The following is a 20729-nucleotide window of genomic DNA, read 5'->3' on the forward strand; positions in this document are numbered from 1 at the left end:
CAACGAACCACCCTTGCTGTCTCTGCCTGGCCGGTTCCCCTCTTTCCACTGGGATTCTCTGCCTCTAACACTATTACAGGGGCTGAGTCACTGGCTTACTGGGGCTCTCTCATGCCGTCCCTGGAGGGGGTGCGTCACCTGAGTGGGTTGATTCACTGATGTGGTCATCCTGTCTGGGTTGGCACCCCCCCTTGGGTTGTGCCATGGCGGAGATCTTTGTGGGCTATACTCAGCTTTGTCTCAGGATGGTAAGTTGGTGGTTGAAGATATCCCTCTAGTGGTGTGGGGGCTGTACTTTGGAAAAGTGGGTGGGGTTATATCCTTCCTGTTTGGCCCTGTCCGGGGGTGTCCTCGGGTGGGGCCACAGTGTCTCCTGACCACTCCTGTCTCAGCCTCCAGTATTTATGCTGCAGTAGTTTATGTGTCGGGGGGCTGGGGTCAGTTTGTTATATCTGGAGTACTTCTCCTGTCCAATTCGGTGTCCTGTGTGAATCTAAGTGTGCGTTCTCTAATTCTCTCCTTCTCTCTCTCGGAGGACCTGAGCCCTAGGACCATGCCCCATTACTACCTGACATGATGACTCCTTGCTGTCCCCAGTCCACCTGGCCGTGCTGCTGCTCCAGTTTCAACTGTTCTACCTTATTATTATTCGACCATGCTGGTCATTTATGAACATTTGAACATCTTGGCCATGTTCTGTTATAATCTCCACCCGGCACAGCCGGAAGAGGACTGGCCACCCTACATATGCTCTCTCTAATTCTCTTTCTTTCTCTCTCGGAGGACCTGAGCCCTAGGACCATGCCCCAGGACTACCTGACATGATGACTCCTTGCTGTCCCCAGTCCACCTGGCCGTGCTGCTGCTCCAGTTTCAACTGTTCTGCCTTATTATTATTCGACCATGCTGGTCATTTATGAACATTTGAACATCTTGGCCATGTTCTGTTATAATCTCTACCCGGCACAGCCAGAAGAGGACTGGTCACCCCACATAGCCTGGTTCCTCTCTAGGTTTCTTCCTAGGTTTTGGCCTTTCTAGGGAGTTTTTCCTAACCACCGTGCTTCTACACCTGCATTGCTTGCTGTTTGGGGTTTTAGGCTGGGTTTCTGTACAGCACTTTGAGATATCAGCTGATGTACGAAGGGCTATATAAATTAATTTGATTTGATTTGATTTGATTTAGAACGTTTTGAGGATCTGGGGACCCATGCCAAATCTTTTCAGTCTCCTAAGGGAGGGCAAAGCGGGATTTCATAGGAGGGCAAAGCGGGATTTCGTCAGAAATTTTGTTTGTTTGTAGGTGACCAAATACTTATTTTCCACCATATTTTGTAATAAATTCATTAAAAATCCTACAATGTCATTTTCTGGAGAAAAAAAATCTCATTTTGTCTGTCATAGTTGAAGTGTACCTATGATGAAAATTACAGGCCTCTCTCATCTTTTTAAGTGGGAGAACTTGCACAATTGGTGGCTGACTAAATACTTTTTTGCCCCACTGTATTTCTTAAATTCCATTTTCTTTGTTTTCGATTTGTGTGTATTGTTGTGAATCGTTAGATACTGCTGCACTGTTGGAGCTTGGAACACAAGCATTTTGCTGCACCCTCAATAACATCTGCTAAATATGTGTATGTGATCAATGCGATTTGATGCCTGAACACCATATTTCAAGCTAAACACAGAGACATGAGGTCAGTGCTAGCCCAAGCTTCTGTTCCAAACCAAACCTGCCACCTCTTTCATTCAACAGTTGAGTTATTGCGCTAGGAATTACTTGTGAGTCTTGAAATGACACATGAACTTGATTGTGTGCTGCTTAATGGGGTCAGATTGGACTTCTCCCTGGTCACTGTATCATCGTGCATCATGTATCTCCTCAGTGCTACTGTCAGTACTCATCAGTGAAAAAAGACAAGGCCGTGGTTGAAAAGATTCTCATAATCTGCCAGTGCCTTAATAATAATTATTGTCACTGTCTTAACAGATCTCTGTTCTGATCCTAAATGTCAGCTCTGGGCATTCATCAGACATGTTGTGAGCTCAGTACAACCATCAACTGTGGGAGAAAAGCATTCGAAAAAATATGACATTATGAAATGTGTCCATGTCAAACTATTGGATTGCCACCCCCAAAATTAAATTATGTAAGCGGTTTTGGCTGCGTGACGTGTGTGTGTGTGTGTGTGTGTGTGTGTGTGTGTGTGTGTGTGTGTGTGTGTGTGTGTGTGTGAGAGAGAGAGCGAGAGAGAGAGAAGCTGTGAGGGTGGGGGCCAGTGGGGTTCTGGATACCCTAACTCTAGATGTGTCACAACTCTCAGATGGTTGAGCATTATGTGTTTCTCAGCATACATATTGCATTCAGCCAGGTTCCTCAATATACTTGCAGCATTCAGCCAGGCTCCTCTGCATACATACTATACATCCAGGTTCCTCTGCATACACTACATACTGCATACAGCCAGGTTCCTCTGCATACATACTATACAGCCAGGTTCCTCTGCATACATACTATACTTCCAGGTTCCTCTGCATACACTACATACTGCATACAGCCAGGTTCCTCTGCATACATACTATACAGTCAGGTTCCTCTGCATACATACTATACAGCCAGGTCCTCTGCATACATACTATACAGCCAGGTCCTCTGCATACATACTATACAGCCAGGTTCCTCTGCATGCATACTATACATCCAGGTTCCTCAGCATACATACTAGACAGCCAGGTTCCTCAGCATACATACTATACAGCCAGGTACCTCTGCATACATACTATACAGCCAGGTTCCTCTGCGTACATACTATACATCCAGGTTCCTCAGCATACATACTATACAGCCAGGTTCCTCTGCATACATACTATACTGCCAGGTTGCTCTGCATACATACTATACAGCCAGGTTCCTCAGCATACACTACATACTGCATACAGCCAGGTTCCTCTGCATACATACTATACATCCAGGTTCCTCTGCATACATACTATACAGCCAGGTTCCTCTGCATACATACTATACTGCCAGGTTGCTCTGCATACATACTATACAGCCAGGTTCCTCTGCCTACATACTATACAGCCAGGTGCCTCTGCATACATACAATACAGCCAGGTTCCTCAGCATACACTACATTCTGCATACAGCCAGGTTCCTCAGCATACACTACATACTGCATACAGCCAGGTTCCTCTGCATATATACTATACAGCCAGGTTCCTCTGCATACATACTGCATACAGCCAGGTTCCTCAGCATACACTACATACTGCATACAGCCAGGTTCCTCTGCATACATACTATACAGCCAGGTTCCTCTGCAAACATATTATACATCCAGGTTCCTCTGCATACATCCTATACAGCCAGGTTCCTCTGCATACATACTATACAGCCAGGTTCTTCTGCATACATACTATACAGCCAGGTTCCTCAGCATACACTACATACTGCATACAGCCAGGTTCCTCTGCATACATACTATACAGCCAGGTTCCTCTGCCTACATACTATACAGCCAGGTTCCTCTGCATACATACAATACAGCCAGGTTCCTCAGCATACACTACATTCTGCATACAGCCAGGTTCCTCAGCATACACTACATACTGCATACAGCCAGGTTCCTCTGCATATATACTATACAGCCAGGTTCTTCTGCATACATACTATACAGCCAGGTTCCTCAGCATACACTACATACTGCATACAGCCAGATTCCTCTGCATACATACTATACAGCCAGGTTCCTCTGCCTACATACTATACAGCCAGGTTCCTCTGCATACATACAATACAGCCAGGTTCCTCAGCATACACTACATTCTGCATACAGCCAGGTTCCTCAGCATACACTACATACTGCATACAGCCAGGTTCCTCTGCATACATACTATACATCCAGGTTCCTCTGCATACATACTATACATCCAGGTTCCTCAGCATACATACTATACAGCCAGGTTCCTCTGCATACATACTATACAGCCAGGTTCCTCTGCCTACATACTATACAGCCAGGTTCCTCTGCATACATGCAATACAGCCAGGTTCCTCAGCATACACTACATTCTGCATACAGCCAGGTTCCTCAGCATACACTACATACTGCATACAGCCAGGTTCCTCTGCATATATACTATACAGCCAGGTTCCTCTGCATACATACTATACAGCCAGGTTCCTCAGCATACACTACATACTGCATACAGCCAGGTTCCTCTGCATACATACTATACAGCCAGGTTCCTCTGCAAACATACTATACATCCAGGTTCCTCTGCATACATCCTATACAGCCAGGTTCCTCTGCATACATACTATACAGCCAGGTTCTTCTGCATACATACTATACAGCCAGGTTCCTCAGCATACACTACATACTGCATACAGCCAGGTTCCTCTGCATACATACTATACAGCCAGGTTCCTCTGCCTACATACTATACAGCCAGGTTCCTCTGCATACATACAATACAGCCAGGTTCCTCAGCATACACTACATTCTGCATACAGCCAGGTTCCTCAGCATACACTACATACTGCATACAGCCAGGTTCCTCTGCATATATACTATACAGCCAGGTTCCTCTGCATACATACTATACAGCCAGGTTCCTCAGCATACACTACATACTGCATACAGCCAGGTTCCTCTGCATACATACTATACAGCCAGGTTCCTCTGCAAACATACTATACATCCAGGTTCCTCTGCATACATACTATACAGCCACGTTCCTCTGCATACATACTATACAGCCAGGTTCTTCTGCATACATACTATACAGCCAGGTTCCTCAGCATACACTACATACTGCATACAGCCAGGTTCCTCTGCATACATACTATACAGCCAGGTTCCTCTGCATACATACTATACAGCCAGGTTCCTCTGCATACATACTATACATCCAGGTTCCTCAGCATACATACTATACAGCCAGGTTCCTCTGCATACAAACTATACAGCCAGGTTCCTCTGCATGCATACTATACATCCAGGTTCCTCTGCATACGTACTTTACAGCCAGGTTCCTCTGCATACATACCATACTGCCAGGTTGCTCTGCATACATACTATACAGCCAGGTTCCTCAGCATACACTACATACTGCATACTGCCAGGTTCCTCTGCATACATACTATACATCCAGGTTCCTCTGCATACATACTATACAGCCAGGTTCCTCTGCATACATACTATACTGCCAGGTTGCTCTGCATACATACTATACAGCCAGGTTCCTCAGCATACACTACATACTGCATACAGCTAGGTTCCTCTGCATACATACTATACATCCAGGTTCCTCTGCATACATACTATACATCCAGGTTCCTCAGCATACATACTATACAGCCAGGTTCCTCTGCATACATACTATACAGCCAGGTTCCTCTGCATACATACTATACAGCCAGGTCCCTCTGCATGCATACTATACATCCAGGTTCCTCTGCATACACTACATATGCATACAGCCAGGTTCCTCTGCATACATACTATACAGCCAGGTTCCTCTGCATACGTACTATACAGCCAGGTTCCTCTGCATACATACTATACAGCCAGGTTCCTCTGCATACATACTATACAGCCAGGTTCCTCTGCATGCATACTATACAGCCAGGTTCCTCTGCCTACATACTATACAGCCAGGTTCCTCTGCATACATACTATACAGCCAGGTTCCTCTGCATGCATACTATACAGCCAGGTTCCTCTGCATACATACGATACAGCCAGGTTCCTCTGCATACATACTATACAGCCAGGTTCCTCTGCATACATACTATACAGCCAGGTTCCTCTGCATACATACTATACAGCCAGGTTCCTCTGCATACGTACTATACAGCCAGGTTCCTCTGCATACATACTATACAGCCAGGTTCCTCTGCATACATACTATACAGCCAGGTTCCTCTGCCTACATACTATACAGCCAGGTTCCTCTGCCTACATACTATACAGCCAGGTTCCTCTGCATACGTACTATACAGCCAGGTTCCTCTGCATACATACTATACAGCCAGTTTCCTCTGCATACATACTATACAGCCAGGTTCCTCTGCATACATCCTATACAGCCAGGTTCCTCTGCATACATACTATACAGCCAGGTTCTTCTGCATACATACTATACAGCCAGGTTCCTCAGCATACACTACATACTGCATAGAGCCAGGTTCCTCTGCATACATACTATACAGCCAGTTTCCTCTGCATACATACTATACAGCCAGGTTCCTCTGCATACATCCTATACAGCCAGGTTCCTCTGCATACATACTATACAGCCAGGTTCCTCTGCCTACATACTATACAGCCAGGTTCCTCTGCCTACATACTATACAGCCAGGTTCCTCTGCATACGTACTATACAGCCAGGTTCCTCTGCATACATACTATACAGCCAGGTTCCTCTGCCTACATACTATACAGCCAGGTTCCTCTGCATACATACAATACAGCCAGGTTCCTCAGCATACACTACATTCTGCATACAGCCAGGTTCCTCAGCATACACTACATACTGCATACAGCCAGGTTCCTCTGCATACATACTATACAGCCAGGTTCCTCTGCAAACATACTATACATCCAGGTTCCTCTGCATACATACTATACAGCCAGGTTCCTCTGCATACATACTGTACAGCCAGGTTCTTCTGCATACATACTATACAGCCAGGTTCCTCAGCATACACTACATACTGCATACAGCCAGGTTCCTCTGCATACATACTATACAGCCAGGTTCCTCTGCATACATACTATACAGCCAGGTTCCTCTGCATACATACTATACATCCAGGTTCCTCTGCATACATACTATACATCCAGGTTCCTCAGCATACATACTATACAGCCAGGTTCCTCTGCATACATACTATACAGCCAGGTTCCTCTGCATACATACTATACAGCCAGGTCCATCTGCATGCATACTATACATCCAGGTTCCTCTGCATACACTACATATGCATACAGCCAGGTTCCTCTGCATACATACTATACAGCCAGGTTCCTCTGCATACGTACTATACAGCCAGGTTCCTCTGCATACATACTATACAGCCAGGTTCCTCTGCATACATACTATACAGCCAGGTTCCTCTGCCTACATACTATACAGCCAGGTTCCTCTGCCTACATACTATACAGCCAGGTTCCTCTGCATACATACTATACAGCCAGGTTCCTCTGCATGCATACTGTACAGCCAGGTTCCTCTGCATACATACGATACAGCCAGGTTCCTCTGCATACATACTATACAGCCAGGTTCCTCTGCATACATACTATACAGCCAGGTTCCTCTGCATACATACTATACAGCCAGGTTCCTCTGCATACGTACTATACAGCCAGGTTCCTCTGCATACATACTATACAGCCAGGTTCCTCTGCATACATACTATACAGCCAGGTTCCTCTGCCTACATACTATACAGCCAGGTTCCTCTGCCTACATACTATACAGCCAGGTTCCTCTGCATACGTACTATACAGCCAGGTTCCTCTGCATACATACTATACAGCCAGTTTCCTCTGCATACATACTATACAGCCAGGTTCCTCTGCCTACATACTATACAGCCAGGTTCCTCTGCATACATACAATACAGCCAGGTTCCTCTGCATACATACTATACAGCCAGGTTCCTCTGCCTACATACTATACAGCCAGGTTCCTCTGCACACATACTATACAGCCAGGTTCCTCTGCATGCATACTATACAGCCAGGTTCCTCTGCATACATACGATACAGCCAGGTTCCTCTGCATACATACTATACAGCCAGGTTCCTCTGCATACATACTATACAGCCAGGATCCTCTGCATACATACTATACAGCCAGGTTCCTCTGCATACATACTATACAGCCAGGTTCCTCTGCATAAAATACTATACAGCCAGGTTCCTCTGCATACATACTATACAGCCAGGTTCCTCTGCATACATACTATACAGCCAGGTTCCTCTGCATACATACTATACAGCCAGGTTCCTCTGCATACATACTATACAGCCAGGTTCCTCTGCATGCATACTATACATACAGGTTCCTCTGCATACACTACATATGCATACAGCCAGGTTCCTCTGCATACATACTATACAGCCAGGTTCCTCTGCCTACATACTATACAGTCAGGTTCCTCTGCATACATACTATACAGCCAGGTTCCTCTGCCTACATACTATACAGCCAGGTTCCTCTGCATACATACAATACAGCCAGGTTCCTCTGCATACATACTATACAGCCAGGTTCCTCTGCCTACATACTATACAGTCAGGTTCCTCTGCATACATACTATACATTTACATACATTACATTTAAGTCATTTAGCAGACACTCTTATCCAGAGCGACTTACAAATTGGTGAATTCACCTTCTGACATCCAGTGGAACAGCCAGGTTCCTCTGCATGCATACTATACATCCAGGTTCCTCTGCATACACTACATATGCATACAGCCAGGTTCCTCTGCATACATACTATACAGCCAGGTTCCTCTGCATACATACTATACAGCCAGGTTCCTCTGCATACATACTATACAGCCAGGATCCTCTGCCTACATACTATACAGCCAGGTTCCTCTGCATACATACTGCATACAGCCAGGTTCCTCTGCATACATACTATACAGCCAGGTTCCTCTGCATACATACTATACATCCAGGTTCCTCAGCATACATACTATACAGCCAGGTTCCTCTGCATACATACTATACATCCAGGTTCCTCAGCATACATACTATACTGCCAGGTTGCTCTGCATACATACTATACAGCCAGGTTCCTCAGCATACACTACATACTGCATACAGCCAGGTTCCTCTGCCTACATGCTATACAGTCAGGTTCCTCTGCATGCATACTATACAACCAGGTTCCTCTGCATACATACTATACAGCCAGGTTCCTCTGCATACACTACATATGCATACAGCCAGGTTCCTCTGCATACATACTATACAGCAAGGTTCCTCTGCATACGTACTTTACAGCCAGGTTCCTCTGCATACATACTATACAGCCAGGTTCCTCTGCATACATACTATACAGCCAGGTTCCTCTGCCTACATACTATACAGCCAGGTTCCTCTGCATACATACAATACAGCCAGGTTCCTCAGCATACATACTATACAGCCAGGTTCCTCTGCCTACATACTATACAGTCAGGTTCCTCTGCATGCATACTATACAGCCAGGTTCCTCAGCATACATACTATACAACCAGGTTCCTCTGCATACAAACTATACAGCCAGGTTCCTCTGCATACACTACATGTGCATACAGCGAGGTGTTATGAACTTGAGTGAAGACCCAAACGCGGTTTTAACAGAAAACAGAGTTCTTTAATAAAAAACAGGAATGGCATAAATCTTCTTCCAACGTAGTCAATGGAACAAAAGAACGTAGTATAATGCAGGTTGCACCTGCCATGCAGACTCCGACAGGACAGGACAAGGTGGAAGCAAACGAGACGACAGCTTGCTTCTGGCATCAAAAAACACAAACAAGAATCAGACACTGAAAGTAGCAGGAACAGAGAAAGAAATAGAGACCTAATCAGAGGGGGAAGAGAGAACAGGTGGGGAAAGAGAGAATGAGCTAGTTAGGGGAAATGAAGAACAGCTGAGGGATGAGAGACAGAGAAGGTAACCTAAAAAGACCAGCAGAGAGAGAGAATGAAGAGAAAGGACAGGAACAGACATAACAAGACATGACAGTACCCCCCCCCACTCACCGAGCGCCTCCTGGCGCACTCGAGGAGGAAACCTGGCGGCAACGGAGGAAATCATCGATCAGCGAACGGTCCAGCACGTCCCGAGAGGGAACCCAACTCCTCTCCTCAGGACCGTACCCCTCCCAATCCACTAGGTACTGATGACCACGGCCCCGAGGGCGCATGTCCAAAATCTTACGAACCCTGTAGATGGGTGCGCCCTCGACAAGGATGTGGGGGGGGAGGGACGAGCGGGGGCGCGAAGAACGGGCTTAACACAGGAGACATGGAAGACCGGGTGAACGCGACGAAGATAGCGCGGGAGAAGAAGTCGCACTGCGACAGGATTAATGACCTGGGAAATACGGAACGGACCAATGAACCGCGGGGCCAACTTGCGAGAAGCTGTCTTAAGGGGAAGGTTCTGAGTGGAGAGCCATACTCTCTGACCGCAACAATATCTAGGACTCTTGGTCCTACGCTTATTAGCGGCCCTCACAGTCTGCGCCCTATTACGGCAAAGTGCCGACCTGACCCCCTTCCAGGTGCGCTCGCAACGCTGGACAAAAGCCTGAGCGGAGGGGACGCAGGACTCGGCGAGCTGAGATGAGAACAGCGGAGGCTGGTACCCGAGGCTACACTGAAAAGGGGATAGACCGGTAGCAGACGAGGGAAGCGAGTTGTGGGCGTACTCTGCCCAGGGGAGCTGTTCTGACCAAGACGCAGGGTTACGAAAAGAAAGACTGCGTAAAATGCGACCAACAGTCTGATTGGCCCGTTCGGCTTGACCGTTAGACTGGGGATGAAAGCCGGACGAGAGACTGACGGAAGCCCCAATCAAACGGCAAAACTCCCTCCAAAATTGAGACGTGAACTGCGGGCCTCTGTCGGAAACGACGTCAGACGGAAGGCCATGAATTCGGAAAACATTCTCGATAATGATCTGAGCCGTCTCCTTAGCAGAAGGGAGCTTATCGAGAGGAATGAAATGAGCCGCCTTAGAGAATCTATCGACAACCGTAAGAATAACTGTCTTCCCCGCTGATGAAGGCAGTCCGGTGATAAAATCTAAAGCGATGTGAGACCACGGTCGAGAGGGAATGGGAAGCGGTCTGAGACGGCCGGCAGGAGGAGAGTTCCCAGATTTAGTCTGCGCGCAGACCGAACAAGCGGCGACAAATCGACGCGCGTCACGTTCCCGAGTGGGCCACCAGAAACGCTGGCGAATGGAAGCGAGCGTACCCGAAGGCCGGGGTGGCCGGCTAACTTGGCAGAGTGGGCCCACTGAAGAACGGCCGGACGAGTAGGAACGGGAACGAACAGAAGGTTCCTAGGGCAAGCTCGCGGCGACGGAGTGTGAGCGAGTGCTTGCTTTACCTGCCTCTCAATTCCCCAGACAGTCAACCCGACAACACGCCCCTCAGGGAGAATCCCATCGGGGTCGGTGGAGACCTCAGAAGAACTGAAGAGACGAGATAAAGCATCAGGTTTGGTGTTTTTGAGCCCGGACGATAAGAAATAACAAACTCGAAACGAGCGAAAAACAGAGCCCAACGAGCCTGACGCGCATTAAGTCGTTTGGCTGAACGGATGTACTCAAGGTTCCTATGGTCAGTCCAAACGACAAAAGGAACGGTCGCCCCCTCCAACCACTGTCGCCATTCGCCTAGGGCTAAGCGGATGGCGAGCAGTTCGCGATTACCAACATCATAGTTACGTTCTGACGGCGATAAGCGATGAGAGAAAAACGCGCAAGGATGGACCTTGCCGTCAGAGAGAGAGCGCTGAGAAAGAATGGCTCCCACGCCCACCTCTGACGCGTCAACCTCAACAACAAACTGTCTAGAGATGTCAGGTGTAACAAGAATAGGTGCGGATGTAAAACGATTCTTAAGAAGATCAAAAGCTCCTGGGCGGAAACGGACCACTTAAAGCACGTCTTAACAGAAGTAAGGGCTGTGAGAGGAGCTGCCACCTGACCGAAATTACGGATGAAACGACGGTAGAAATTAGCGAAGCCCAGAAAGCGCTGCAGCTCGACGCGTGACTTAGGAACGGGCCAATCAATGACAGCCTGGAACTTAGCGGGATCCATCTTAATGCCCTCAGCGGAAATAACGGAACCGAGAAAAGGGACAGAGGCGGCATGAAAAGTGCACTTCTCAGCCTTCACATAAAGACAGTTCTCCAAAAGGCGCTGGAGGACGCGTCGCACGTGCTGAACATGAATCGAGAGAGACGGTGAAAAAATCAGGATATCATCCATGTAAACGAAAACAAAAATGTTCAGCATGTCTCTCAGGACGTCGTTAACTAGTGCCTGAAAGACAGCTGGAGCGTTAACGAGGCCGAAAGGAAGAACCCGGTATTCAAAGTGCCCTAACGGAGTGTTAAACGCCGTCTTCCACTCGTCCCCCTCCCTGATGCGCACGAGATGGTAGGCATTACGAAGGTCCAATTTGGTGAAAAACCTGGCTCCCTGCAGGATCTCGAAGGCTGAAGACATAAGAGGAAGCGGATAACGATTCTTAACTGTTATGTCATTCAGCCCACGATAATCCACGCATGGGCGCAGGGACCCGTCCTTCTTCTGAACAAAAAAGAACCCCGCGCCGGCGGGGGAGGAGGAGGAGACTATGGTACCGGCGTCGAGCGAAACCGACAAATAATCCTCGAGAGCCTTACGTTCGGGAGCCGACAGAGAGTATAATCTACCCCGGGGGAGTAGTTCCCGGAAGGAGATCAATACTACAGTCATACGACCGGTGTGGAGGGAGAGAAGTGGCCTTGGAACGACTGAACACCGTGCGCAGATCGTGATACTCCTCCGGCACCCCTGTCAAATCGCCAGGCTCCTCCTGTGAATAAGAGACAGAGGAAACAGGAGGGATAGCAGACATTAAACAGGTTACATGACAAGAAACATTCCAGGATAGGATAGTATTACTAGACCAATTAATAGAAGGGTTATGGCGCACTAGCCAGGGATGACCCAAAACAACAGGTGTAAAAGGTGAACGAAAAATTAAAAAAGAAATGGTTTCGCTATGATTACCAGAGACAGTGAGGGTTAAAGGCAGCGTCTCACGCTGAATCTTGGGGAGAGAACTACCATCTAAAGCGAACAAGGCCCTGGGCTCCCTAACTGTCTGAGAGGAATGTCATGTTCCCGAGCCCAGGTCTCGTCCATAAAACAGCCCTCCGCCCCAGAGTCTATCAAGGCACTGCAGGAAGCAGATGAACCGGGCCAGCGGAGATGGACCGGAAAGGTAGTGCGTGATCCAGAAGGAGAGGCCTGAGTAGTTGCGCTCACCAGTAGCCCTCCTCTTACTGATGAGCTCTGGCCCTTTACTGGACATGAGGTGACAAAATGACCAGCGGAGCCGCAGTAGAGACAGGCGATTGGTGATTCTCCGTTCCCTCTCCTTGGCCGAGATGCGAATACCCCCAGCTGCATAGGCTCAGCCTCCGAGCCGGCGGGGGAGGGTGGCAGTGATGCGGCAGGTGGCAGTGATGTGGAGAGGGGAGCAACGGAGAACGTGAGCTCCTTTCCACGAGCTCGGCGACGAAGATCAAACCGTCGCTCTATGCGAATAGCGAGAGCTATTAAGGAGTCCAGACTGGAAGGAACCTCCCGGGAGAGGATCTCATCCTTAACCTCGACGTGGAGACCCTCCAGAAAACGAGCGAGCAAAGCCGGCTCGTTCCAGTCACTAGAGGCAGCGAGAGTGCGAAACTCAATAGAATAATCCGTTATGGATCTATTCCCCTGACATAGGGAAGACAGGGCCCTGGAAGCCTCCTCGCCAAAAACAGAACGGTCAAAAACCCGTATCATCTCCTCCTTAAAGTCCTGATACTGGTTAATACACTCAGCCCTCGCCTCCCAGACTGCCGTGCCCCACTCACGCGCCCGTCCGGTAAGGAGAGAAATGACGTAGGCGATGCGGGCTGCGCTCCTGGAGTAAGTGTTGGGCTGGAGAGAGAACACCACATCACACTGAGTGAGGAATGAGCGGCACTCAGTGGGCTCCCCAGAGTAACACGGCGGGTTGTTGATCCTGGGCTCCGGAGACTCGGAAACCCTGGAAGTGGGCGGTGGATCGAGGTGGAGTTGGTGAACCCGTCTTGTGAGGTCGGAGACTTGGACGGCCAGGGTCTCAACGGCATGTTGAGCAGCAGACAATTCCTCCTCGTGTCTGCCTAGCATCGCTCCCTGGATCTCGACGGCGGAGTGAAAAGGGTCCGGAGCCGCTGGGTCCATTCTTGGTTCTGATTCTTCTGTTATGAACTTGAGTGAAGACCCAAACGCGGTTTTAACAGAAAACAGAGTTCTTTAATAAAAAACAGGAATGGCATAAATCTTCTTCCAACGTAGTCAATGGAACAAAAGAACGTAGTATAATGCAGGTTGCACCTGCCATGCAGACTCCGACAGGACAGGACAAGGTGGAAGCAAACGAGACGACAGCTTGCTTCTGGCATCAAAAAACACAAACAAGAATCAGACACTGAAAGTAGCAGGAACAGAGAAAGAAATAGAGACCTAATCAGAGGGGGAAGAGAGAACAGGTGGGGAAAGAGAGAATGAGCTAGTTAGGGGAAATGAAGAACAGCTGAGGGATGAGAGACAGAGAAGGTAACCTAAAAAGACCAGCAGAGAGAGAGAATGAAGAGAAAGGACAGGAACAGACATAACAAGACATGACAGAGGTTCCTCTGCATACATACTATACAGCCAGGTTCCTCTGCATACATACTATACAGCCAGGTTCCTCTGCATGCATACTATACAGCCAGGTTCCTCTGCATACATACGATACAGCCAGGTTCCTCTGCATACATACTATACAGCCAGGTTCCTCTGCATACATACTATACAGCCAGGATCCTCTGCATACATACTATACAGCCAGGTTCCTCTGCATACATACTATACAGCCAGGTTCCTCTGCATACATACTATACAGCCAGGTTCCTCTGCATACATACTATACAGCCAGGTTCCTCTGCATACATACTATACAGCCAGGTTCCTCTGCATGCATACTATACATACAGGTTCCTCTGCATACACTACATATGCATACAGCCAGGTTCCTCTGCATACATACTATACAGTCAGGTTCCTCTGCATACATACTATACAGCCAGGTTCCTCTGCCTACATACTATACAGTCAGGTTCCTCTGCATACATACTATACAGCCAGGTTCCTCTGCCTACATACTATACAGCCAGGTTCCTCTGCATACATACAATACAGCCAGGTTCCTCTGCATACATACTATACAGCCAGGTTCCTCTGCCTACATACTATACAGTCAGGTTCCTCTGCATACATACTATACAGCCAGGTTCCTCAGCATACACTACATACTGCATACATCCAGGTTCCTCTGCATACATACTATACAGCCAGGTTTCTCTGCATACATAGTGTACAGCCAGGTTCCTCTGCATACATACTATACAGCCAGGTTCCTCTGCATGCATACTATACATCCAGGTTCCTCTGCATACACTACATATGCATACATCCAGGTTCCTCTACATACATACTATACAGCCAGGTTCCTCTGCATACATACTATACAGCCAGGTTCCTCTGCATACATACTATACAGCCAGGTTCCTCTGCCTACATACTATACAGCCTGGTTCCTCTGCATACATACAATACAGCCAGGTTCCTCTGCATACATACTATACAGCCAGGTTTCTCTGCCTACATACTATACAGTCAGGTTCCTCTGCATGCATACTATACAACCAGGTTCCTCTGCATACATCCTATACAGCCAGGTTCCTCTGCATACACTACATATGCATACAGCCAGGTTCCTCTGCATACATACTATACAGCCAGGTTCCTCTGCATGCATACTATCCAGCCAGGTTCCTCTGCATACATACAATACAGCCAGGTTCCTCTGCATACATACTATACAGCCAGGTTCCTCTGCATGCATACTATACAGCCAGGTTCCTCTGCATACATACTATACAGCCAGGTTCCTCTGCATACATACTATACAGCCATGTTCCTCTGCATACATACTATACAGCCAGGTTCCTCTGCATACATACTATACAGCCAGGTTCCTCTGCATACATACTATACAGCCAGGTTCCTCTGCATGCATACTATACATACAGGTTCCTCTGCATACACTACATATGCATACAGCCAGGTTCCTCTGCATACATACTATACAGTCAGGTTCCTCTGCATACATACTATACAGCCAGGTTCCTCTGCATACTTACTATACAGCCAGGTTCCTCTGCATGCATACTATACAGCCAGGTTCCTCTGCATACATACGATAGAGCCAGGTTCCTCTGCATACATACTATACAGCCAGGTTCCTCTGCATGCATACTATACAGCCAGGTTTCTCTGCATACATACGATACAGCCAGGTTCCTCTGCATACATACTATACAGTCAGGTTCCTCTGCATACATACTATACAGCCAGGTTCCTCTGCATACATACTATACAGCCAGGTTCCTCTGCATGCATACTATACAGCCAGGTTCCTCTGCATACATACGATACAGCCAGGTTCCTATGCATACATACTATACATCCAGGTTCCTCAGCATGCATACTATACAGCCAGGTTCCTCAGCATGCATACTATACATCCAGGTTCCTCAGCATGCATACTATACAGCCAGGTTCCTCTGCATACACAACATACTGCATACAACCAGATACAGCATAATGCTATAAACAAGGGGTTTGATGATGCACCATCAAGCTTTTCACGTTGCACCATCAAACATTTAATGAAGCACCATCAAGTATTTAATGTAACACCATCAAGTATTTCAATCCAACATACTTTAAAATGTTAAACTCCTAGTCCCCTGAGGATTTCAAATTGTGAACTAACAATAAACAGGTACTTTGGTCCTTTGTTGCTCCGTTTGTAGAGCGTTGTGCTTGTAATACCAGCGTAGCAGGTTTGATTCCCAGGACCACCCATATCTAAAATGTATCCACGCATGACATAAAATGTATGCACGCATAAAAGCATCTGCTAAATTGCATATTATATATTAACAGGATGTATATATAGTAAGCTAAATCAATATGTCCTCTTTTCCATTTATGCAGATTGGTGGAGAACCATTCAATATTATTTTACCTGGTGTGAAATCTTTGAAAACTGTCAGACAATCAAAATAATTGAGCTATCAAGTTACCAGAAGATATTGGAAAAGAAGGACAGTGTGTGTTTTGTGTGGGCAGGCATGTGTGTGTTTTGTGTGAATGTATGTGTGTGTTTTCTGTATGTGTGTGTATGTATGTTACCACCTAGAGGATGAATGTGAACCACCGAGCATCGATATCCAATATTAAAGTCGAGTCTTCTCGCTTTATTCCACCAGGCTGAATATCTGTCTCAACCTAGGGTCCAATATGACATTGAGAGACATCCTCCAGCTTCCTGTGTGAAGAGGTAGCCACTTACGGCAGATCAGTTATGTCTTCTAAGTGATGATACTACTCTCTCAAAATGCACTCCATTTAGGAAAATGCTATGTGACTCAAGACTCCTGAAATAATTATCAGACGAGAAATGTCAGAAATAAGTTGGCACTCCCACCTGTTCATTCCCACCTGTTCATTCTCACCTGATCCTACCTGTTCATTCCCACCTGTTCATTCCCACCTGTTCATTCTCACCTGATCCCACCTGTTCATTCCCACCTGTTCATTCCCACCTGTTCATTCCCACCTGTTCATTCTCACCTGATCCCACCTGTTCATTCCCACCTGTTCACTCCCACCTGTTCATTCCCACCTGTTCACTCCCACCTGTTCATTCCCACCTGTTCATTCCCACCTGTTCATTCCCACCTGTTCATTCCCACCTGTTCATTCCCACCTGTTCATTCTCACCTGTTCATTCCCACCTGTTCATTCCCACCTGTTCATTCCCACCTGTTCATTCCCACCTGTTAATTCTCACCTGTTAATTCTCACCTGATCCCACCTGTTCATTCCCACCTGTTCATTCCCACCTGTTAATTCTCACCTGTTAATTCTCACCTGATCCCACCTGTTCATTCCCACCTGTTCATTCCCACCTGTTAATTCTCACCTGATCCCACCTGTTCATTCCCACCTGTTCATTCTCACCTGATCCCACCTGTTCATTCCCACCTGTTCATTCTCACCTGATCCCACCTGTTCATTCCCACCTGTTCATTCCCACCTGTTAATTCTCACCTGATCCCACCTGTTCATTCCCACCTGTTCATTCTCACCTGATCCTACCTGTTCATTCCCACCTGTTCATTCCCACCTGTTCATTCTCACCTGATCCCACCTGTTCATTCCCACCTGTTAATTCTCACCTGATCCCACCTGTTCATTCCCACCTGTTCATTCCCACCTGTTCATTCTCACCTGATCCCACCTGTTCATTCCCACCTGTTAATTCTCACCTGGTCCCACCTGTTCATTCTCACCTGATCATTCTCTTTACTCTTCCCTTCTCTCATCGAAGTTATATTTCCTCAGCTAAAACACCTTTCCGGTCTCCTACCATAAAGGGATTTCTTCAGAAGAGTAATGTTATTCAGTTCTGCCACCAGATATTTAATCAATACTCCCTCACTTGCTGTGAACAAATGCCTCTGACTCAAACTGAACAAAGAGGTAATCTTTCATTGTCACACAGGCCCCAAATGCAATGCCAAATACCCCTTTGTATGAGAAAAAAAATGAAAAATGTCTTGTGGAACTTACTTGCCCAGTTCCTCAAACATCTGGAATTCCTCAGTGAAGCGGGTGCAGATGGTAGTGGTCATGGTCTGAGGTGGAGGGTTTCAGCTGGACCTTCAGTCGAGTGCTTTTTGGAGCGGAAGCAATTGGAAGCGATAGATAGAGGATGGTTGGAAGCCTTGATGAGAGCCAAGCTTCTCTATCACTATCCTGATCTACGGAGTGGAAGTGAAGGGGGGCAATGCTGGCTGTCAGTTTTGCTCCAACATTTCGCCCGCCCGCTTCGCCTGGTTCCTCCAATCGCAGCTCTGCCTGCACTCCTGAATACACAGCCCCATTGCCATGGCAACTGCATCCCCCTCCTCTCCAAACGCACACTTCACAGGCAGACAGGCAGACAGGCAGACAGGCAGACAGACAGACAGACAGACAGACAGACAGACAGACAGACAGACAGACAGACAGACAGACAGACAGACAGACAGACAGACAGACAGACAGACAGACAGACAGACAGACAGACAGACAGACAGACAGACAGACAGACAGACAGACGAGGAGGCAGCTTAACACGGTGGCGTTCAAACAGTGCACACATATGGACAAGCACATACATGAGCACAAACACGTAAACATATGTGCATACACACATACTTAGCAAAGTGAAAGATTAAATATACATCCACTTCAATCCATTAATATAACTAACAGCCCCAAAGACATTAAGATACCAGTCATTTAACTTTTGATTAAGGAATCATTAATATCTCTAATTTCTTTGGTCTGAAAATATTTCTCTGATGTACTATTATGTTATTATTATGAAAATAACAAACCAACCAACTGTAGGCCCTCACAATGAAGGTTAAGTCAGAATCCACAATCACCCACCTACTCCTCATGTTATCATCACAGTCAGCTCTGCTTCATGGAGGAATCATCTACAACACTTTATAGCCCAACCTGGTCTCAGAGATTTTCGTATTATTCTGTACATAAATCCGAGACACTCCATTTAGTATGATATGCTACATTTCATATGGTATGCATTCATTTGTGGATATCCAACATGTTCCCGAATTTGAAAAATGTACAATATACTATGAATTTGAAAAACGTATGATATGTTACGAATTCTAGCTAGGTGCTAATGTTAGCTATCTGGATAACGTTAGCTAGGCTAGGGGGTTAAGGTTAAGTTTAGGAGTTAAGTTAAAGGGTTAGGGGAAGGGTTAGCTAAAAGAGTTAGGGTTAGGGGAATGGTTAGCTAACATGTTAAGTAATAGAAAAGTAACTAAAAAGTAGTAAGTATTTGAAAAGTTGCTAATTAACAAAAATAGTCTGTGACGAGATTTGAAATCACAACCTTTGGGTTGCTAGATGTTCCCATTATATGCCTACCTATCCACCCCAACAAACCACCCTACTTCCATTTTTGACTTAACATTCTATCTTATGTAACCATACCAAACATATCATATCATTTTACTACTTAAGAACAAATTCTTATTTTCAATGACGGCCTAGGAACAGTGGGTTAACTGCCTGTTCAGGGGCAGAACGACAGATTTGTCAGCTCGGGGATTCGAACTTGCAACCTTTCGGATACTAGTCCAATGCTCTAACCACTAGGCTACCCTGCTGCCCCTCATACTAATTTGAGAGTCCCGTTTTTACATGTACCATGTTACGTGTAGTCTATGAGACCAGGCTGTATAGCCTGCAGGTTAATGCATTACACGCCTTGGTCAATGACCAGATACTAGTCTAGTGGAAACCATGTCACATATAGCCTAAAGGGAATATATCCTAATTATTCATGAAGATATTTAAGATCTTTGTCACTTTTGATTTCTGCATAGCCCCTTTGTCGATCACAGCACATTCAGCCACTAACCCACTCAGCCCTTTGTGAACCTGTACATCTCACTGGGAAAAACTAAAAGCTTGACTAAGTCATTCCTCCTTGTTGACGTATACAGACTGTCTCTGACAGAGTTGGGAGAATCATTAAGATTTCATCACAGCCCTTCCCCCTCTTCCATATTTCCAATAGAAATACAGTATACTGACGCTCCTGCTAAACAAGCAACGTTGGAAATATGTTGTACCCTCTTGTGGCTTTGAGTCAGTAACTCAATGCCACTCCAGCAGACCGCCTGGTCTACCCTTAAGGGTATCAGCCCAGATCAGGACTTTGTGATTCACTTCTATAACAGGC

At 46.6% G+C, this 20729-nt stretch overlaps 1 protein-coding gene across 3 annotated transcripts in view; it reads right to left on the minus strand.

The window, feature by feature from the left end:
* Window positions 1-18715, minus strand: part of camk2a (calcium/calmodulin-dependent protein kinase II alpha) — a 151963-nt gene extending 133248 nt beyond the window's left edge. For all 3 annotated transcript variants that reach the window (XM_064971496.1, XM_064971494.1, XM_064971495.1), the window contains exon 1: window positions 18533-18715. In XM_064971496.1, the coding sequence (XP_064827568.1) occupies window positions 18533-18594 (62 nt within the window). In that variant the 5' untranslated portion in view covers window positions 18595-18715. The remainder of the gene's footprint in view (window positions 1-18532) is intronic.
* Window positions 18716-20729: the final 2014 nt, after the last annotated feature.

Source organism: Oncorhynchus masou, chromosome 8, assembly GCF_036934945.1.
Source record: "Oncorhynchus masou masou isolate Uvic2021 chromosome 8, UVic_Omas_1.1, whole genome shotgun sequence".
NCBI classification, from domain to species: domain Eukaryota; kingdom Metazoa; phylum Chordata; class Actinopteri; order Salmoniformes; family Salmonidae; genus Oncorhynchus; species Oncorhynchus masou.